This window comes from Montipora capricornis, chromosome 1 (assembly GCF_036669925.1).
Source record: "Montipora capricornis isolate CH-2021 chromosome 1, ASM3666992v2, whole genome shotgun sequence".
In the NCBI taxonomy this organism is placed as follows: domain Eukaryota; kingdom Metazoa; phylum Cnidaria; class Anthozoa; order Scleractinia; family Acroporidae; genus Montipora; species Montipora capricornis.
In genome coordinates, this window is record NC_090883.1 from 46,727,178 (window position 1) to 46,750,329 (window position 23,152).

The 23,152-nt window shown below is 39.1% G+C and overlaps 2 protein-coding genes across 2 annotated transcripts; one reads left to right on the top strand and one right to left on the bottom strand.

Annotated features, from left to right (window-relative positions):
• Positions 1-1,047: 1,047 nt before the first annotated feature.
• On the top strand, positions 1,048-11,738 carry LOC138046422 (polypeptide N-acetylgalactosaminyltransferase 13-like). The gene is made up of 8 exons (XM_068893062.1): positions 1,048-1,700; positions 3,946-4,121; positions 4,831-5,206; positions 6,987-7,104; positions 7,594-7,908; positions 8,817-8,918; positions 9,068-9,205; positions 10,138-11,738. The coding sequence occupies exons 1-8, from the start codon at positions 1,285-1,287 to the stop codon at positions 10,300-10,302; spliced, it is 1,806 nt and encodes a 601-aa protein (XP_068749163.1). The 5' UTR covers positions 1,048-1,284; the 3' UTR covers positions 10,303-11,738.
• A 4,605-nt stretch (positions 11,739-16,343) lies between these two features.
• Positions 16,344-18,927, bottom strand: LOC138053765 (uncharacterized). Its single transcript, XM_068900328.1, has 2 exons — positions 18,731-18,927; positions 16,344-17,136 (listed from the first exon to the last, which is right to left on the bottom strand). Exon 2 carries the CDS (start codon positions 17,069-17,071, stop codon positions 16,523-16,525), a length of 549 nt encoding a protein of 182 aa, XP_068756429.1. The 5' UTR covers positions 17,072-17,136; positions 18,731-18,927; the 3' UTR covers positions 16,344-16,522.
• Between the last annotated feature and the right edge of the window lie 4,225 nt (positions 18,928-23,152).

Here is a 23,152-nt window from a genome sequence, read left to right on the forward strand (position 1 = left end):
CCCCCAAGTATCCCCTATCCCTATAATTTTTTACATTAATATCCCGTAACTTGATAACCCCTATCAGGGCTTTGTTATTTGCATTTGCAAATTTAGTAACATTCATATTAAGAGTTTTTACAGCAAACAACTTCAAGTTAAATTACAGGTTTATCTTTCTGGTAATCCCTCGCTATTTTCCGAAGTTTACCCATAGTTGAAGTTTACTGTAACTGGACAATTTGTGTTAACTGTTTTGTGCATCCCATGGATACACCCTTATAAGCATCTTGTTTTATAATATTCCCGGTATTGTTAAGAAAAAAAGTATTCAATATTTTTAAATACCATCGTAGAAACTTGTAAGGCATCTGTTTGCTGGTTTTGATCGGAGTCAATGCCGTTAACAATAGTTTTAAAAGTGAATAACTATTCTACGATCACACATAACCATGACGGTTGGGTAACGGAATGTTGACTTTGGACTTCGGACTACGGAATTACTGATCAAGATAATCAAGATTGATCAAGATATTGTGACATAAAGAATTTCTGAAATATTGTGAATTTTAAAGGCAATCGGCTAAAATGCCTTCGAACAAAGTGTAGCCTACCCGAGCCTCTTTTCTTAACCAGAAATTTCTGTCACGCGTGATACTTGTTGTGACACGAAAATATGACATCACCCGCACGATGTCACACAGTTCTGCAGATCAACTTCAAGATGCCAGTATTCCTTTAGCCTGCGCAGCTAGCGGTATTGTAGGCGCGTGGAATAAAGTTGCTATTTCAAAGCCCTCCTTCCCGTTCTGCTCACGACCTTGCCGCGCGTCCACGGCGCCGCAAAACGTTATTCCGCGCGTCTACAATATCGCCAGCTACGCAAGCTAGTAATCCTTATTCCTTTCCTTTTCATTCTGATTCAAAATAAAACGAGGTATACGAATCTTGTTGTAGTATTCACATCGACTGTCGTTTTTTTTTTGTTAAATTTTCGTTCATGAACAATACTCCTTGTAAAATTACTTTGGAAAAATACCCTGAAAACTGTCACGCCATTGTCACGGTGGGCAACGCTTTTGTTCTTTCCAACCACAAGCAATGTGTTGTGTCTGGCGAAACGGGACCACTTGCAACCCGCTGTTCTTTTCTCTCGTTTGTTAATTCTTAAGGCGCTCATCAGGGATATCACTTATCCTGCTTCATGAGGTGGTGGGCGCTGGACTGTGATCGTTTCTCCGAGGTTGGGTTATTGCAGCCTGAACCATGACGTTACTTCGCAAATGAGATGCTCTTAATTCGGAGATGATTTATTCAACCAGAAGGAGATATGTTATTGTGACGATTTTCTTCACATCGGTGTTTTGGCTAATAGTGGAGATCATAATCTTCAGCTATACCAATCGCCTAAACGTTGAATTATCGCAAGGGAAGGACCAGGTTCTAGGAGAGTGGAAACCTCGCGAAGAGAGAAGAAATCAAAATCGCGATATCACTGCTGACGTGTTGATACCAATTGAAGATTTCAGAACATTGTATTCGTCTCTGATACCCTCAAACCCTAACGGACCGGGCGAAGAGGGAAAAGCTGTGTTTAATGATAAAGATGACCCCGATGAGGCAAGCAAAGAGAAAGAGGGCTACAGAAAATATAGCTTCAACGAACTCGCCAGTTCCAAGATTTCGCTGGAGAGATCGATACCTGACAATCGGCCACAGGAGTGAGTAATAATTATAGTAATTGAAATTGTTAAGCATCTAGATCATATTCTATTTTATAGCTTGGTCGTAACTTGTTCTAGCCTTGTGTAGTCTTTGTTTTTCTTTGACCAGGTGTGACATGATCAAGCAGCGAAAATGCAAACATTTCGAGTTGTTCCTGTTGTTTTTCAGCCATGAAGCCTTAATCGCGACGCCGGGATAAAATATTCATGACTTGGTTTTAAGGACTCACAGATAATCATCTGCTTGGTTTTAGCGTTGTGTTTTTGGTGGATTGTCCTTAAAGTCTTAATTTGGGAATAAAAAGTGGGGGATTGCTCTATATTACGCCCGAATGATAGTACGCATCTCAATGTTTATCTTGTGACTCTTTCGAAGTCTTCGTGTATTTCAGAATCAATATTTCACTGCTAGCAAAATATTGCCGTTCAACGACAAAATATGGGAAAAAGTCAACGGGAGGAACAAATTTAAAATGTAAATGGCTTTTACTTTTTATATTTGGCTCGCGACTTGGCGAAATTCATTTGAAAATGTCAAAGTGTGCGTGACTGGAATTTACAACTGAAATGTATGACTTCCGTATTTATATATTGTAAATTTTACTCACGCGTAGTTTATAAGACAAACTCACGGCGGAAACTCCAAAATTCATCATTTTTTGTTTCATTTAGATATGGCACATTATAAACTAGTAGGTTTTCGGCTTAATAGAATTGGTTCACTAATTCGATAATTTTCTCAGCTGGTATTTTAATTTCTAGCAATTTTAATTTACAAGCTATAGTAGGGAAAACAGACACTTTCCACTACGGATATTATCTTTCGCCAAACTTAATTATACGTTAGCTAAAAGACATGAATTTATGTTCTCGTTGCAAGAAGTGAGAGTGAGCGCAGCGAACGAGTGATATATTGTTCTTTCCACTGAATCGTAAAATTCATCTTCTGGCCACCGTGTAATATCGTCTATATATTTTTAAATCTGAGACTCCTGTGTTTTAAAACGTACTTGACATATTTCTCTTCAGAAAATTAAACAATCTCTAAATGTCTCAGTTATTGGTTTTCAAAACGAAATCCTCAAAATTACTTTCGTGACCCACGTTCTGTCTTTTGATATATTCGTGTGCACGTATGTATGTTATATTGTGTCATTTGTACGTCTGTATTGTCCAAGTTTCACGCCAGTTGTCATACCGGTCAGTGTAAAACGCAGACTGCAGACCGGAAGTAAAATGCAGACTGCAGACTGCAGACTGCAGACCAGGGGTAAAATGCAGACTCGGCGGGTAGAATAAAATAATAATGAAAAACGAGTTATAAGGACAAAATAAAGAGTGTTCGTACCCGTTTGTACTTTCACACTGAAACCCCAACACAGCTCCCATCGCTTTGGTTGCCCCACCGCATGTTATAAATCCGGATTTTCATCGAACTCTGTAAGAATTGAAGGTGTTTGAATCCTTGTTGTTGTTGGGAAAAGTATAGTTTCGTTACGTGAGTTGCTTTTACGCTGTCCATTTTACTGCACTGCACAAAGTCACTGAGTAATTAACCAAAACTAAATTTATTTTGACACGCATGGCCAATTAACAATGACAGAGAGAACGTGGATTTTGCAACAATTTAACGTTTCAGTTGGTTTAATTCAGCCAGTATCAACAAGATGTAAAAATTTCTTATTAGGATCCTTTCATTCGCTTTCATGTACGTTATTTTTTTTCCTTTATTTCAGAAGTTCGTTTGTTTTGCATCTAGAAGATATTTATATTTTCAATTACAACCTATCCCTCCCTAGGGGTTATAACGCATAGCTTAACCAATGAAATCCCCGCCTCCTAATTGCTAGGAATACGTGAAATTCTCTATGAATTTCGTTGCACCGAAAAAAAGACAGCTGGCATTATAACTCGGATACCTTTCAGGTATTCCAAGTAATAATTGTTGGTTTTTCGATCGATATCGCACGATGTACCGATGTGAGAAATAACTTTGAACATTTCAATGCACCTGGAAGCCCAACGATCGCATTTTCCATGGACTCTTAACAGCAGTCCCCAAGATGTAAAATAGGATTGTCTTTCAAACACACTTTATTTTATCCTTATGACTCGTTTTTTTATTATTAATATTTATTTTACCCTCAGTCTGCATTTTAGCCCTGGTCTGCAGTCTGCATTCTGCAGTCTGCGTTTTACACTGACCGGTTGTCATACTATTTTTCCTTTGTGTCTTTCACAGGTGTCTCGAGCTAAAATATTCCTCAAATCTGCCAAGCGCCAGTGTAGTAGTAATTTTTCATAATGAGGCGTGGTCTACACTATTACGCACAGTTCACACTGTTTTGACGAGATCACCGCCGGATTTTCTGGAGGAAATAATTTTAGTGGATGATAACAGCAATTTTGATTCTTACGGTGAGTTATTCATAGCAAGCGACTGGTTTAAAAGATTTTTCGGAAACGCTGAAACGGTAGAGCGTTGCCTGGCTGGCGTGACAAGGGAATTCTTTTTCTACTTAATCCTAATTGGAGCAGATTTTCCTTGACAGCAAAACAGGGCGTTCTCGTGGGATGTTGACATGCAGTTCTCGTGTCTGTCTTTGCAAAATTACAAGGGATGCCACTGATGGTCTATTATTAAATGAAATGATAGAAACGAATGTGTGAACAAAATTGAAGATAAAGCGGTGTAGACGGATACCCATCCACGCAGCTTAACGAGTACCAGCACGTGGCTAATCACCATATGGCTGATTTTTAATTAGACGCAGTTTACCGGTGGCATTCTACGTAATGAAAAGCCTTAGGTAACATTGAGATAAGATAATGTGAGTTCTATTAGTTGCTTGATAAGGTGCTTGTCAAACTGCGATGATTTTTCTTTTCAAAAACTGTAATGGTGACATACTGTAATTTGTTTACGCGAACCTAGGCCTCTGGCAAAGGACATTCACGCACAGAGTTCAACATAAGCCAAATAAAATAATAGTGAAGATTAAGTACTTTCCATAGTGCAAATTTATATTTTGAAGCGACTTTGTCCTTTGAGGTAACTTTATCTAATTTCCCAATGCTTCATTAATTGTGTAAGAAAAAACGTTTCTTCTCTCCTTTTTCCCACTAGCGCATCTCAACGATAAACTTGAGTCGTACATCCATCGCTTACCTAAAGTACATCTTATCAGGGCAAAAACTCGCCAAGGATTAATCCGCGCGAGACTTATGGGTGCCGAGCAAGCCAAAGGGGACGTCCTCGTCTTCCTGGATTCTCATTGCGAGGCTAACAACGGGTGGCTGGAACCACTGCTAGCTAGGATTGCACATGACAGAACTATCGTTGTTACTCCTGATATTGAAGTTATTGATTTGAGGACGTTTTCGTATGCTCGAGGCCAAGGCGGGCACAACAGAGGAATCTTTAATTGGGAATTGACATTTAAATGGAGGGCCCTACCGGATTACGAGAGGAACCGAAGAAAAAACGACGCTGATCCTATCAGGCAAGTGCATTGATAATTAACAGGGTTTTTTTCAAGATCTAAGACGCCAACATCGACGAAAATGTCGTGGGAAACTGCACTTTTTTTTCCTTCATAGGTGATTTTTGCATTATATTCATGATCAACTTCTTCAAACTGGCCCAGGACCCGATTTCTCCCCAATTGAATGGGAAGAGCGGTGGTACTGGTGGTGGTGTTGGTAGTGGTAGTGGTGGTGGTGATAGTGGTAATGGTAGTGGTGGTGGTCGTCGTGGTGGTGGTGATAGTGGTAATGGTAGTGGTGGTGGTCGTCGTGGTGGTAGTGGTAGTGGTAGCGGCAGTGGTAACCGGTGGTGGTAGTGGTAGTGATAGTGGTGGTAGCGGTAGTGGTTGTGGTGGTAGTGGTGGTAGTAGTAATAGTAGTAGTAGTAGTTTCTTTCGTAGTAAATGCTATTGTTCAGTGGAATTAAGTCGTCGTCTTGGATCTCAAGGTTCCTAATGAGGTGAAAAGGTAACCCTATTTCAATCTCATGACGGTGGCTTCTAGCCTATTTAGAGGCTCGTCCACGCATTGGAGTCTGCCCTGCTCTGCAGGGCTAGTTAGAACTAGTTTAGGTCTAGAGCAAGCTGGTCGATCGCGAGTTCGCATACATATATTCTTCAAGAGGTGAATAGATAATTATCATTATCATCATCACATCATCATCTTCACCTTCATCTTCGTCGTCATCAATATCATTACATTTCGTCTTTACCCATCCAATTTCATTAAATTTCTTATTCCCGACAATGTTTCAGCGCCACAGCACATTCAGCAGTTCACAATGTTCTATTGTTTGTCTCTCTTTTTTCTCTTCTTCCGATACTTCGCAACTCTCCTCTCCTTAACTTCCATGCATGCATATTAGTTGTGTCAGGAGCCCATGAGTAGGAGCTTGCCTCTCTCATACACGTCCTTATGAGTCAACCTTTGCGCGTATCTTTCTATTTTTAGAATGCCACGAGTTCCTCGGCTCCCCACGCACTGTTTTAAAAGGCCAATCAGAGTAAAGTCATTGTCTAACGAAGACAAATAAAGCAGTAAAACTGTATTTAAATCGTTCAAATTGATGTAAATTTATGTAAATGCGAGTCTCCCGCTCAAGGGAGGATGGAGGAGCGAGGATGGCACAGTCGGCTAGCGCGCGGCCTTGGTGCAAGAGGTCCCGAGTTCGATTCCCGGATCTCACATTCTTGTTTTGACTTCTTTCCGTTCTGTGTAGCTTAGGTAGCTTTAAATACTCGTAAAACGGAGCACTGATGGAGGGGGGAAAGTAAAATGAGCGCACCGTCGACCTCAGGTTTGTCAGTTGAATTATTAGAGAGATTGAGATTATTAGAGCATGACGTTTACGCCAAACAGCAAACGTCGGAGTGAAATTAGGGTTTTGCCAAAGATGGAAGAACCCTGCTTGATATTAGCTCATTTCTGTCCTGTTAGCTCCATATATCAAGCAACTTCTCAAAGGAACGAGACAAGTTAAAATGAGATAATTTTCACGCTTTTATGACAGGCAGGAGCCTGCCGTTTCCCGTTTGTGGTTGGCCGTAAACGTCTTGCTTAATCTCTCTACTGTTACGAGTTGTCGACGTTAAATATGGTTGCTTTTGTTTTACTTTTACTTTTTTACTTCTTAAGGGTTCGTTCTAAAAATAGAAAGATACGCGCAAAGGTTGACTCAAAGATCTACTGCATACGGAGGCTCCTACTAATAGGCTCCTGTTGTGTCCATCCCATTCACTCAACTAGTGTCTTGTTTAGGTCCCCTACAATGGCCGGAGGATTGTTTGCTATTGACAGATCATACTTCTACGAAATTGGCTCCTACGACACAGAGATGTCCTACTGGGGAGGCGAAAACGTCGAAATTTCATTTCGAGTGAGTAAGTACCGATCGATTCACTCTGACAATATTTTTGGAAGATCAATGGTGGTTGTCGTATTCGATTTCAAGGGGACTTCTATGTGGCGCGATGAATTCCTCTAACCATTTATAGTTGAATCTTTTTCGACGTAATGGTCTACATTTTGTTCATTAATTAACATACAAGTTTGCTCGAGCCAGTTATTGACGATCGCAAACTGGCAAATTCTTGGGTGGCAAAGGTGTTAATCTTCCCATTTATTCTTTGTGAAATTTCAAATTTTCTTGGCATCATTGCTCAGAGATTATCGGGAATATCGCGTTCAATTTCTCAGAGATAGCTCAGATAGTTTCGATATTCAGTACCTTATTCTCGGCTGACTGATTAGAAAATGATAGCCTTATGGTAATGAGGCAAAAATTGTAAACAAAGGTTCCTTTACAGCCGGTAGATTTTTAGGCTTGTTTTGTCATTAGACAGGTCCAACTTATTTTGAATTTCAGATTTGGATGTGTGGGGGCTCCCTGGAGATCCTACCCTGTTCCAAGGTTGGTCACGTGTTCAGAGAGAGCCAACCCTACAAGATTGGCGAGGGTGCTATTGATAAGAATAACATGAGGCTAGCTGAAGTATGGATGGATGAATTTAAGGACATTTTCTATGCCATGAGGCCGCAGCTTAAGGAAAAACCATTTGGAGACGTCTCAGAGAGAAAGGCTCTTCGTGAGAAACTGAATTGCAAGAGCTTTAAGTGGTATCTGGAGAATGTTATTCCAGAATTGAATATTCCGGATATGTATCCCTTTGGGAGAGGCGAGGTGAGCAGAGAACTTAAATACGCATGCGCCGGACGCAGCTTCATTGTTGGTTTTGGAAATTAACAGGGGACACAAAATATACTTTTTACAACAGAAACAATGGGCCCTCAATGGAGTTGCGTTCTATACAAATACGATGAAATTGTAGACTTTACAGAGCTGCATTGTGTCTGGAAAGAGACAAACTTACTCGGTTTATTCAGTTTCCATTTGAATTTTTTTTAGAACCATGAAAGTAACTTGAGATGTATAATTCTTGTTTGGCTGTTAACTGACTTCAAGCCAAGAAGAAGTCGAACATTTTTCGAAGGCCATTCCGTCCGTGCATGGTATATATAAATTTTAGTTAAGTTATTTTTAGCTGGAATACAAAGTGTGTTTCCGGAAACGTTCGAATAGGTATTAAGTGCGAAGGATTTCGATTGGTCATATGACGACAAATCCGAACATGGAATCCCCTGAGAAGGATAGTTTCCACAAAAAAATAGCTACTGAAGCTAAATAGCTATAGCTAGTTACTTTAAACTGGTGAGAACATAAACATTTTATGGACAAAAAACCACGGATTAACTGATCCGACGCTATTTTCGATGTCGTCGAAAGGTTTGATGGACACTTGGCAAGAAGGACAACATATCATTTTGTTCTTTAAAAGAGAAAAGATTTAAATTCCTAACGGTGTGCAGTACGCCTTCTAAAGTATTGGAACACTGTGCTCCTAAATATTTCTGCGGGATTCGCGGCTATTCCCCTCTCATCAAAAGCTAACGTTTTATTTGATTTGTTGTGTCGGAATTTGATTTAATTTGATGTTGGACTTCCTAATAAAGCATTATACTACTATTATACAGGCCGGCTCAGTGTAGACGCGCAAAGAAAGTTTTAAAATGAGTTACGGTTTTTTATAGGTTCGCAATATTGGCACCAACCAGTGCTTGGACACGATGGCCAAAAATGAGCCTGGTGGGGAGCCAGGCATGTATATGTGCCATGGAATGGGGAATAACCAGGTATGTATTTTACGTTGTGCTATCAAAGATTTAAAGAAATGCCACTCTTCAGGTAGACGATGATTGGAAACACCGCTGCCTACTTTGTACGGTGCAAATTGTGTCTTTCAGTAGATATATCTCATGCCTTTTCGTGTTTTTTTTTTCAGTTCTTCATGTACACCAAGAAACACGAGTTTTGGCACGACGAACTTTGTTTGGACCTCGTCGACAGCAGCCCGAGAACTAAGCTTAAGTTATACAACTGTCACAGTCAAGGCGGAAACCAAAAGTGGAACCACCATCGGGTAATTAACAATTATTACATGAGCGCGCTTTGGATATGAGATGGTACGTAGCCAAAGAGACGGGTAGCGCCAAATTGGCTATAAGCAGTCTCATATCCAACAAGTGTGAGTGGAATAATAGTTGTTTTATTAAATTTTCATTAAATTCTGAACGCTTGGCCACTTGGAAGTTAGTGCCAATCAGTTTCCAGCTTGACAACAGTTGACGCAATCAGTTTCCATATTAGGTCATACGGTTTATGTGCTGATAACCGAGATTGAGTGACCGAATCAGAAAGCTAGAAACGCGATATCCGAGGTCGAAAGTTTGTTTTTGTTTACTTTGTTTGTTTGTATTGTTTCGTCTGGTGGACTGGTTTCGCACAGGGGCTTGGGGTGAAATACGACGAGACTTTGACGTCTTCGACGAAGCATAGTTAATGCATGGAGAGGTCTTTTTGTTCAATGTCAATGTCCGTATTTTTGGTTCTGACGGTGCACAAAACATTCCTTATTTCGAGAAGATTACCAATCAAATCTTCCGATTAAATTATGCGCAATTAATTTGCGAACCCGTGCGAAGCGAAAACAAAAGACTGTGCTGTGAACATTTAACATAAAATATTTGTTGTCTAATTGTGAACAAATATATATGTCTCTTTGTGAACATTTAACATAATATCTTCTGTTGCTGACCTGAGGGAAAAAGAGGGTTTTAAAATTGCTAAATCCCAGTTTTATTCATAGTTGATACTTCAAGACTGTGCCGTATGCATGATTTTTGCAGAAATTAAAGATGGAGTTGCGGTCTGGGGGCAGGAGAAACCGGGTCAATTAATTTCGCATCCCATTTTTCATCATTCATTTTAACTGATGCTTTTTTCCGTTATACTCAAAATACAGTTTGAAAACTACCTACAATATTTTTCAGATTTGTTTTTCTCAACTTACAGGATGGTACCATCCGCCATCCCCTTCATCACGTCTGTCTGGACGTTATTGAAGAATCGAACTTGGTTGTGCGAAAATGCGATGAAAGCCGACGGAACCAAAAGTGGAGATTCACTTCTTACCCCGCGGCAGAGAGGACCAACGATGATGAGTCACATGTTTTCTAAGGAGCTTTCCGCGGGTTTTATAGTGCTATTCGTCTGGATATTTCCCCGCCGAAAACATGTTCATTTTTTACGGACATGTTAAGGTTGTCACGAAAGGCTTGAGGACGAGGGCGACAGCTTCGAAGATATCGTCGGCAAATAAATCTTTGCACTGAACTACTTTAACTCCCTTTTTTGCACAAATTTTGTGCTGAAGGGCAATAGACCTTTTCGGCTTGTACATTTTGTTTTCCCAATACAGATCATGTGATAATACTCAGGAGGCTTGGTCCTTTGTTTTGTTCATTAAAAAGAGTGCATGCAGGTATATTCATGCTTGCATGCCCTCATTTTAATGAACAAAACAAAAGACCAAACCTGCTCAGTATTATCACATGATCTGTATTGGGAAAACAAAATGTACAAGCCGAAAAGGTCTATTAGCTAATGAAGCCAACAGAAATAACAACAACTTTAAAAATCGCAACTAGCTGGAGGCAAACAAGTTGGCTTTTAGCAAGTGCAACCGAGAAGTTGAACCAATGACCACCAGGAACAAATTCAATAAGTGGTCCGAACTGGTCTTAACCCAGGATCTCCAGATCTCAAGGCGAGCGCGCTAAACATTGAGCCGCACTTACCTGCTAGCAGAAGTCCACTTGACATCGGCCTATCACTTTACGGCTTTATCTAAATTTATCTTTTGCAACAAACGATCCCATGGTACAAAATCCGCCATGCTGAAGGGCAAGCTCATTATTATTCCGCCACTGGGACATTAAAGCAAAGGCAAGTCAAGCTTGACTGGTTCAGATCTCTTTGTTTTAATGTCCCAGTGGGGGAATAATAATGAGCTTGCCCTCCAGCGTGGCGGATTTTGTACCGTGTGATCGTTTGTGGCAAAAGGCCTATTTGGCTTAATGATCGCGATTTTTGCGATTGTATGCAAACCTGGACATATCTCGTACAAAACGATACCTTGCGAGCAGTTGGTTTCTCCTACGCTTCCCGAGAGAGAAACCACTGCGAGCAACCGTTTGATTTGCCATCGAGCATGTGCGAAGTACGTCACACCCAACGTGATGTATTTGACATGCACTTCGTCTTATTTCGAGGGAAATTACTACATAGCAGGCTCGCCCAAACGAAGCAGTTGCGTAGCTGAACGCACGCGCAAGCGCCAAAACAAGTTTACTAACTTGTTTTACCGGTTCAAATTTAATTTATTCGTCCTTGGTGCTGGACGGCGGCTCACTCAAAGAAATTGACGGTTGCTCGCAGTGGTTTCTCCCTCGGGAAGCGTAGAAGAAACCAACTGCTCCCAGGATACCGGAGGTCAAGAAGAGTCAGGAAAGACAAACACTTACGATAATCACGGTATTGCTCGCTAATTTCACTGCAAGTGTATGACCTTCTTTATCTGTTTTAATAAACTATGATAGCGCTTTGCGGGTTAAGTTGTTTGTTATTGTTGGATTTGTGTGGCGAATTAAGTGGTGGGACGGCCATTTTCTCTCCGGGACCAGCAAGTTATCATAAATCATGCCATCCACGTTTTCTGTCTTCACTGAGCAACGCATAGCATCCAGAATAGGAGGTTTTATTCACTGAACATAGACATGTAAATTACATATATTTTTTTGTCATTTGAATCGGCCGTTGTTCATATCAGTCCTTTTGAGTGTGAGGTGGTCTCTGCTTTCTTGATTCCTCTTCAGATTTCTCGTCGGTGTACCACTTTGTTTGCTTCTTTGTGTGTTTTTTTGCTGTCTTCAACCTTTTTTCTGACAGGCCTTGCGCAAAATAATCGCTTTGGTTTTGCTTTTAAGTTGCTTGACTTCCTAGAATATTGAGTGTGTGGTTGTTTTCTTCGGACCCGATTGTTGCATCCTGCGAGGGATTGGGCTTGAACTGTGCGGTCTTCTTTAAAATATTCTTTTTTTTCCCAATAGCGTACTTTTGGAAAGAAATGTTATAATGGCAGTCAATTCAGATTGTAAGACTTCCTCATAGACTTAAGGTCATTCCCTTGAAATTGTTCTACTATCAAACTTTTTCGGAAACTTGGCATAATTAACATGATTCTTGGTTACTTGAAAGATACAAAATATTATTTTGAAAAATAAGCTTCTTTTATTCACATAAGCAGTATTGCTTCATTTACGCCGTTTTTGATTGCCTGGTTGTAGGAATAGTGCACTTTTTGGGACGGTTCTGTGTTAGCTTGAAGTCCTCGCCTTGGACAAAATACACCCAGTACGGAACTGTTTTCCAAAAAAATTCATGTTCTACTATCAAACTTTTTTCCTTCTTCAAATATGTTCTTTATTAGATTGTTCTTAGCAGATACCTGAAAAAAAATAGGGGGTTACCGTGCTCGTTTGAGAGAAAAGGAGCATTTATTTCGCAATCGGGCTTAGTTTGAGGGAAATCTCTTTTTTTGTACGCGCACGTGCTAATGTGCGCACGCTAATGACGCAAAAATCGTGCGCAGTAGGGATGCGCAATGCAATACTAAGGATTTACCTTAACATTCCTTGAAGGAGTGAACAAATTATATTTTAAAAATCACACCATGCAATGAAGTTGGGCAGGTGTGCATCCAAACAATTTTGTCAAATTTATGTGTACTTCAATAAATAGTATTACTTTGTTATGTTTGTGTTTACTGAGCATTAAAGTGAGAAATGTTCTCCAAACAAGCCTGTCCAATTTATTTCATTCAACTCTTACTTGCTCTTTACTTACAATTGTCATCCTAGTGAACTGGCAAGCCTGGCAAAACCTTAGATTGTAAAGCACAATGAAACAATAAATTATTCAATGGGGATAATAATTATTTTGTTTCCTGCTGCTGTTATTTTAAAATAATGATTTTGCATTTGCTTGAACCACTTTATAAGACTTGCTTAAATTCTAAACCACAATCCAATTTTTCCTTGTGGAATATTGTTGGAGTCATGCTTCTATGGCTTTTCTTTAATTTGTGTCTTTTACGTAATACAGTATCCTGTTGAGCCTTTGTACAAATCAATTTCTGGTAGTGGGTTCTTCTGTTCTCTTTCACTTAGCAGCCACTATTTGTCATGCTTACCATTTCTGGCCTACCCTAAATGCAAGGTCACCCAACGAGCAAATTAAGCTAAAAGCCTTTTAGAGCTCCGCGCAACGATTCAGTTGCTTAAGCATAGGGCTACCATGCGGGAGGTCGTGAGTTCAACTCCGGCCGGACCAACAATAACTGAGGAGAAAGTGCTGCCTTTGTAATTACATCCGCAAATGGTACGATGCCATAATATGGAACAACCATGAAATAAAAATCGCAACTAAGGCAATATTTTATGAGTCGTGGCACAGGGTGGGCGTTACAAAAGTTAAACACCTCTTAGACCGTAATAGTGAAAAATTTCTAACGTATCAAGATAGAATTTGTTAACCTTTTCAAAGTTAAACCTAGTTTCACTCTATACTATAGCCTTATCATTGCAATTAAAAATAAACGGAAAATTTTGCTTACTGGTAGACAGAGGGAAACACGGAAACAGAACTGGTACGACAATGAAGAAAATCTTTCCAACCCTCCTCTGCACAAAATAATTGTTGAGAACAAATTTCAGCCACCTACCAATGAAAACCGAATTATTAGTTGCGGAGGGGAGCCTTCTGAGATCCAAAAAGTATATAAATGGCCTTCTCAAGTAAATTAAGGCATGGGCCTTAAGCTGGACCCAAATTATTGGCCATAAAATAAGGCGGTGGTCTAAGTTTTGAAGGTTTAGTAATAACAACCTGAGACTTTCGCAGACTAATAAGATCACAAAAGTTTTTATATTGATGTGGATTACGTATGCAACAAAACTCAAAATAAAAAACGACAAAAGTGTATGCTAAAATTTATTTCACTTCGCTACTATTAGATTAGTCAAAATGATAAAAGAAAACGAACTGTTCTCGGCCTTTGTTAAATATTTCTTTAGTTTTGGAAATATACGGCATTTTGTACTAGTGCCCAGTCCAATGTGGAAAAGGATTCCTTTTTCCGGACATTTACTTCAAATTATCTTGAAATGTCCAAGCACAGAAATGATGTACCCAATAGTGTTAACATCATAAAGGTAAATCCGGCTACCAGAAAATGTCTGTGCTAAAAATAACTTAAACATGTCACGTGATAATATTAAATAATCCTATAAAGCGGTTAATGTTTCACATCTTATTGCTGTCAACAATGTCCCAAAGTTATTTCGCGTTACATAAAATGGATCAATAGTTAAACCACCCCCTCACTTAGGGTGCGTTCGATTGACCCTATTCCGGAATAAGAATACGTGGAGTGATGATTTAAAACACTATGTATGGCGTTTTGCGGCAACAAGAATAATAAAGCTATGTTTAAAATTGCATTTTAGCAGATGTTTGACAAAATTAATGTGAATCCCCGCAAAAACGAAGGATTTCTAACTTCTATTCCATGTATTCCTATTCCGGAATACGGTCAATCGAACGCGCCCTTATTTTCATCAAGACAGATCTGGGCCCAGGCCTAAATTCACCTGAGTTTTTCTATTACGAAAAATAATAACGTCAGTTTCTATTAAAGATAAACCACAAATATCATCTACACTAAAGACAAACTTAAAAGAGCCAACATAATAGCTGATGATTTATGCTCACTATGTAAAAGTGAACAGCATACAATCCAGCATATGTTTTTAAAGTGTTCTCATGTAGCTTTATTTTGGAATGAATTTTTTGACTGGTGGTCGCAAGTCACTGGTGAAAACATTCAGTTACCAGACTCGACTCTTTTATACGGGCCTACAAACCCACTCAAGCACCATCAACCCCTAAGCTTGGCTTTGCTAGTGGCAAAATACTTCATTTACAAATGTAACCTAAATTAAAAATCGTTACTCTTCTCACTGTTTAAGATACAACTTTGAGAAAACATAATGATTGAAAGATACATTGCAATAAAAAACAAAACTACGTACCAAGCTCTTTAATGAGAAATGTAAATGCCTTATATTAAAAGATTTTCTCCCAGAAATTTTCCTAGCAGCAACGTCTCAATAGGACAAATTTACTTTCTCTGTGTCAATGCTTCATGTTTCCAAAATTTCTTATCATTACAGCCTAGCATTAGTTTATTTCTATATCTATTGTAGTCCTCAGAGTGCTTTAGTTTTCTTTTTACATGGAATCTACTTTACTCTATGTTCTATTGCACTGTAAGTCTTTTTAATGAATACCCTTGACTGGTTACCGGCCATATAACCACAGCTTCTTATTTTCCAGTTTGTTTTTCTAAATCATAGATGTTATGATTCGTTTTGGCTTATGAAAAGAGGTATTACCTGTTTCCCAACAAGAATGCCCGACCAGCGGGAATAGAACAGTTAACATGATTTTCAAATGTGGCTTCCGGTTTACGTTTGTTGGGGGTCTTGAACAACGATCTTGGCACTGTTACCGTCTGCAACCCCGGGGTGGGGGGGGGGGGGGGGAACTCCCATAAAAAAAGGCCGGGGGTGCTCGTCGTACCTTTTAGGGGTTAAAAAAGCGATTTTGGTACCTCTTAGGGTGTTCAGCCGCAAAAGGTCCACAGCTGGAGCTTTAGCGGTACCTAGGCTGGGATATTTTCTGCCGAGAGAATTTCGAGCACAATAAGCGATTTTTGAGGCGAGCATTTTGCCGGCAGAATAAGGGATTTTCGAGCAGAATTTGAGCACAAGAAGGGGAAATCAGCGGCACTAATGATATGCATAGGAGTTGCAAGACTGAATTTAAAACGCATATCGAATACCTAATTAGTTTTTAGGGGTTAGGCCCAGGCTCCCTTCTAGATTTGCTAAAATAAATACGGCCCGACGGGCCGAGCAGATACCGAGCAGAATTCGAGAAGAATAAGCGATTTTTACGAGCACTGTCGGCAGGCAGAATAAGCCATTTTACGAGCAGAATTTTATCCAAGCCTATCTGCGACGCAGGCTAGCAACTGAACTGCAGAATACCCGCAAACTCATTTGCACATGAATGGTGTGTAATGTGCATGGTATGCCTCGTTCTTCAAATCTTTATTATGATTAAAACATTAAAACCATAGGTATCACAAGGCAGTTGTTGTTACTTATTCTATCTAGATATAGTGCATGATCCCGAGGTTTCGGCTCTAAAGAGTCAAGACTTAGGTCCTCCAAATTCAATCATATTCGTGTTGACAGCGCTGTCTCATGAAAAATCACGCGGCATTTGACGAGGTGTATTCGTCGGTCTGTGGTGGATGGTATCGCGGCTTCCGATATCGGATGATAGGGATAAGCCCCCACATCATAAAATATGCCCCAATGGAGACCAAGGGATAAGCACTGGAATGGACTCGCCGATGTAAAGCAAAATGAAGTATCAAAGGAAGAGCGATGCCAATGAGCAATAACAGCAGACCCATAAATACGAACGGCAATCCAGCACGACGCCAAAACACTGAGAATTCTCGTCCAGTGTTCACGTCTACTCCATCTATGAAAAGGCGAAATCCTCCGCTGAGGGAATTGGACATCAACAAGAAGGCATGCCCGTCTTGTTCCCACTCAAATTGCCCACGAGCATAACAGAAAGGTCTGCAAGGGTTATACTTCAAGGCGCGCTCCTCCATCTCTTTTCCGTTCACGTAGATGCGATATTCTCCGCAAAAGCCGCCAAGTCGAGTTAGCTGCACGGTATACTGTCGATATTCTGGACCAACTTTAAGGCTTTGTGACCATGTGCATGTTCTTTTATGACAACCCATCACTTCGGAAGTTCAGATCGTTTCGCTATGTATTTGGCTCGAGTCGCAGATGTTTTCGCTTGGACCTGTCAAACAATGGACATTACTAAACAACGAAACAGCGAAACGAAGTACCAGAACACAATGTAAGCTATGAAGCCACTGACGTTGGGAGCTGGTCATTTGTGGGTTCCAATGTTCCCGTGAGGAATGTGATTTGTATTTGGCTCGGATTGTATTAATGATTCATGACCATCAATCCATGAATCATCATCCATGAACATTGATGATTCATGATCCATTTCATATATCATTTCATCGTTGATTTAATCTCAAATCCGACGTTTCTCGGTTAGTATTCAATGTATGGTGGGGGCATACATGGTGTCTGTCGAAAAAATATTAATTTTCCAGGAAAATGTCCCTAAAATGCTCGAATAATGCTTAATGCTTTTGCCTTAAATGCTTTTGCACTAAAATGCTCGAAAAAGTGCTAGCATAATGCACAAAAGCCTAACCCCTACTGCACTTAATTTCACGCGTGATTGGCGTGCACACATCAAAAAATAGCGGCTTTTTTTTTATGGCTGGACTTTGCCATAGAGGTAAATCATCATGAAAATGAGTACGGTGACTTATCTTTTTTTTTCTGTTGTTTTGAATTTAGAAATAAATTTCTCCATGTAAAATAAAAATGGACCAATTCTCAGTGTAGATTCCTTGGCTTTACGGTAATTCCATCGAAATATAACTCAGAATAGATTTTGAAATTCTTTCAAAATTCACCTGTTGGCTGCTTATATCAAGAGAACTTTACCAGTTAGCTGCTTATATCAAGAGAACTTAATAAATAAAAAAGGGAGGTTCGTGTATTTGTTTACTGAGGAGCAGGAGAACTTTCAATAAATCCCAATTCCTAAAATTATCTGCTTTCAGAAACGTTTATATTTGAACCATTCACCTTACACTTTAAGAGAGCAGAAAAAGAGGGAGAAAGTTAAGCGAGAAATACAAGAATGGATATATTAGATCAATGTTAAGGAGCAATTTAACGTACGTTTCATGATAAAGGCACTCATATTTAGTCGACAGGGATTGAGCATGAGTATGTAGCAAGCACACAGTGTCACTGAGGCCACATATTATCTTTTACGAGTGCTAGCTATGCTCTCATTTTCCGTGATAATGTTTTACTCTGCGATAGGATTTGGTCCATATTCACTGTACTGAGAGAGAAAGAAGGTGATTTCTGCATTTAAACTAAATAAGAAAATCGTTAAGTCCCGTACTCGTTTCCAAGGAAAAACGATGATTTGTCTCTCGCAAACCAAGCCGTTTAGAAAAGCCACCATTTTGTATATGCTGTGTATGTGCACGCTCTCTGGCGCTCGTGAGGGCGCGCTAATATTTCATGCCATAGAACCCTACGAAAGTACACGCTTACGCAGACGTGGGAGCGATACCATAAACCTTTTCTGTGTTATCCCACTCCCCCCGAATTTTGCTTCTGTGCCTGAACTCTTCTCTTTTTTCCGAACATTTAAGCTTTGCATGACTTATTAAATATCTTGCGATCAATCAAAAATTCACGGCGAAAAGCATTCCACAACTACACGGTAAAGATACTCAAAGAGCGTTTTATCGTATAAGCGTTTCCAAAATAAACACCAGAACATCTACCTTCACGATTCTTGTCTGCAACCACTCCTTCTTCACTGATGAATATATATAGACACAAAATCACCTGCTCAATATGTCGCACAAAAACTAACAACAACGACTGCACACGAACTTGATGCACCTTCACTTATAGCAGATGTGAAGTCTCCGATTGCACCATTAGTCGCAGCCTTCGTGAAATCTCCGATGACGTAATGGTCTTAATTAATCTGGACCTTTCTTCGGGATATGAATGGGTATGAACGATACAATAACCTTAAGGGCCCACGGACGTGATTTTTGGGATGCGTGGGATGCGTTGCTAAGGATGTAATGAGAGAATCTGGCATTATTTTGGTCAATTCCCAACTTTTGTTAAACCAATGCCCCTAAATATGACGTCATCATGCACGCAAATGGTCACTTGACCAATAAAAAAAAATTTTAAATTTGTTTACGTGCTACACAATTTGGGTATTTAATCAGTGGTATGATAATTTGTATTAGTTTTTGCATCCAGCCAAGAATAGTTTTCTTTTTATTTTGAAAAATATTCTTTTTAAAGAGGTAAACGATACTGAAATACCCATAACTTGTTCAAAAAAGATGATCTGAAAAAATCAATGCTTAGCTATATTCTGTATTTGGGGGTGAAACGTGCCATATTAAAAAAAATTAATTCAGTAAGGCAGTTCGTTTACGCATGCGCAGTTGATCTGAGAACTAGCGCAAGGAAGGACGAGGAAAAACCTTCAATGCAAACAACATTTCGTGTCGTGACTTTTGCTCGTGAGTGGGTTTTCTGGTCAGCTCACGATATGATGACGTCAGTCACCGAAAGTAATATTTCACTTCCATAGCAACGTGCGAAAAATCCACCTTTGGTACCTTAACACTATTAACAACTTACAGCTTTCTTTCTTAAAATTCACGATTAAACTTAATTTGTTTTTCACATGAGTAAAGGCTAGCAAAGTCACATAATTCAAGAATTACGTTATCCACGGCTATCTACTCTTCCCTACCAATGACGTAATCCTTGTACGTTCTGTCACGTTCTCTGCTTAATTGGCAAATATTTAATTTCCCCACCCCAAACGATCTCCGAACTAGCTTCAATAAAACAGTACGACAATTCACTTCTCTTGTCTAAGAATACGAAAAATACTGGGAAAATTACGGTTAGGTCAATGACTGTCGCTCCTGGCGAAATAAAAGTTCAAAACAAGCACGATCTTATTCAAAACGCTGCCCAAGAGAAAATTGCAACGTCGACACATTCCATGAAAGACGTAATGTCGAGTAATGGCTTTTTCTGTATTCATACTCGCTTCGAATCAATCGCTTCAATAGCACGAAAAGGCGATATATTTGTACTAAATAAAAAGTAGAATATTCATAAAATTTTAAGTACTTTAACGTTTTAACAGCTTTTGGCGAATAAACATCATAAGTTGAGTGATTCGAAGTCCGGCCAAGTGGAAGTTTGTGTCCCAAATAAACCGCGTGCAGAGCAAGAGCCGCGCTCGGCCCATGGCCACACGGTTAAGAATGGTGCCATGGCAACTTTCCTGCAGTGCCAAAATAGCGTCTTCTGAACGTAAGTTGTCACCCATGATATTAATAGCCAATCAAATTGTATACTCGTGAAATTAGGGAATAATTTCACTTGCGTTTTGTCCAAAATCAAATAATTTCCCTCGCTTAAAGACTCGGGAAATTATTTGGACAAAACGCAAGTGAAATTATCTCATTTTTTGCCCGGGCAATTGACTTCAGAAGAATACGACACTTTCGTGGAAAATTGGCGTTACTTCCGTTTCCGTTCAAATTTGGTGGGTCGGATATAGAGAAGCCAATCACTGGCCAGTTGCTATCGAAATCGGTTGCAATGACATCATTCTCTAATATTGCAAACATTTTGAGCGAGGCAGCAGAATGAGGAGGAAAAACAATTTAGTCGAAATCACCGAAAAAAGTAAACAGAAGGCTTCTTTACAGCCTAGCGAAGACATCTGGATGATTTTTGTGGCAGATGTAAAGTATTCTGATATGAAATACAGGTTATAGCGTCCTTTTGTTGTGTAAACGTTATTATTTATCCACGTACATGTATCTTGTCTGTGCCTTTGGCCGTAAACTTGTTTTGCACTCTCAAAATTACCTCCAGAACCAAATTTTTGCGTAGAATAAGCTTTTAGAATGATGTTCTTGCCTTCTGCTGTAATGCTTTTAGATTTGGGGTCATTACATTTCGTTAAAAATTATTTATTGAATCAGTTATAAAGTTAAACGCTCTGCACAAGTTATTAGTGACATCGAAGATGGAGGCCGGCTTAAAAGCCCCGCACTTAAATTCTATCTGCAAGAAATTGGCAAATGATCAACTGAGTGGATAGAAAACGATCTTTTGCATTATCTGAGACCTGTTGGTGGTATATCTTATGTTGTGACTTTGATTTAAGGAAATTTCCTTTCAAATTACCAGCCTTTTATGAAGAATGTTTAAAAGTTTTTGCAAAGTGCTTTGCGGTAACTAATTTAAATATACAAGATTTAAATGAAAAAGAATTGACAAATGTTATTTCATGGAACAACAAATTTATTTGTATTGGTGACAAGTCTGTGTATCATTGTTTCGAAATCTCGCTGAGAAAGGAATCCTTCGAGTGGGTGATTTAATCTCGAATAAAAATGAACTTATAACCAAAAGCGATTTGAGAGTCTTGCACCTTTCGCCTTTGGATAACTATTAGACTTTCTCTTTAATAGACGCTCTACCAACTCAATGGCGTGAATCGTTGAGAACCTGCATCTCTTCAGGTTACACACCATTCAATCTGCGTGATCAAATTAAGTTACGCTTAAGTAGTCAAATTGTTTTACTTGAAAGAACGTATTCGAAAATTGGTTATAAAGAAGTTCGAAACAAAATTGTCACTCCATCAACTGCTAAACTGAAGTTTAATGCTCATTTTGTTAATGACACTTTGAATTGGATAAAAGATTATAGCTTGCCATATCGTGTCGCCTTGGATACAAAGACCCGCGAATTTCAGCATAAATTACCAAACAGATCAGTGCCTTGTGACAAATACTTTCTTATGCAAAACTGGTATTATACCACCTCCAGCGTGCTCCTTATGTTGTGAATCGGATGAATCCCTTGAATCCTGTCTTGTCGTTATACTAAGAATTTCTGAGCTGAGGTTATAAAATGGCTTGTTGATCATAAGGTAAAGATTGAAAATCCGCTTTCAGACAAAGATATACTGTTTGGTATTATTGGATGTGAGGACGAGATACTTGTGAAAAAAATATTTATTATTTGTGGTAACTTTAATATTCGATATAATGGGCCTATATTATGGAATGAAACTAACGACATATTTAAGATTCTAACTTCCCATTCATTTAAAAGAGAATAACCTTTGCATTTCATTATGACCCTTTCGCCTCTTACTTCATGTAAATAGAAATTGTGTGTGAGTCTGCGATGTATATGTGTTTAGTTTTCTTTTTTCTTTTTTTATGGTATTTTTTTTCTACGCGTTCATAAGTCAGTGTGTAAAAAAAATGTAATACATCATGTACTACATATGATGTATTACATTTTTTTTTGCACTCTGACTTATGAACACGTTGTAACAAAATAAAAATGTCATCAAAATAAAAAAAAAATTAAAAAAAAAAAATTCAGCCATCGATCTGTCAACGCGTATTAAACTCAATGCCTCAACTTACCCTCATTCCGAAGACCTTTCGTCACTTCGCCAAAAAGAAATCAGAATATTCGCGGATGGATCTATTTCTCTGAAATTTAAAAGGGTGATTTCTAAAGAATGGAAAAAAGATCTTTGCTATCAATAAAAATTCCTGTGTTTTGCGAGAGAGTGCGACGAAGAGAGAAATGCGACTTTTTTTTGAGCGAACGTGATGTTTAACTCTGTTGTAGTTATGCAAATATTTGACACGGAAGTAATTGAATTAATAAAAAACCTTTTTTTTGTATTTTATTTATTTTTTATTGTTTACGTTTGGTAATGACAAAACAAATGACTACATTAGGACAACACTAAGCTACAACACACACGCACAAACTACATAGGGCCGTTTATACGAGAAAAAATAAGCCATGACTTACTCTGGCCGCGGCTTACATAAGACGCGAACCCCTCACGTATAAATGGTACAAAATCTACGTTCACGGCTTTCTCAAGCCGCGGCTTATCTTGGCCTTGGAGTTTATACTCGTATAAATAGTTCTTTTCGCGTATTATGTACGCCGCGGCTAGAGTAAGCCGCGGCTTATTTTCTTTCGTATAAACGGCCCTATTAAGGCTGCCTAAGCTGATAACAACAAACTGAGAATATTAAGTTAACACGTTTCGACGAGGCCGCGAGGGTTGTGAACACTTCTGCAATTAATACGTTATTGCCCTT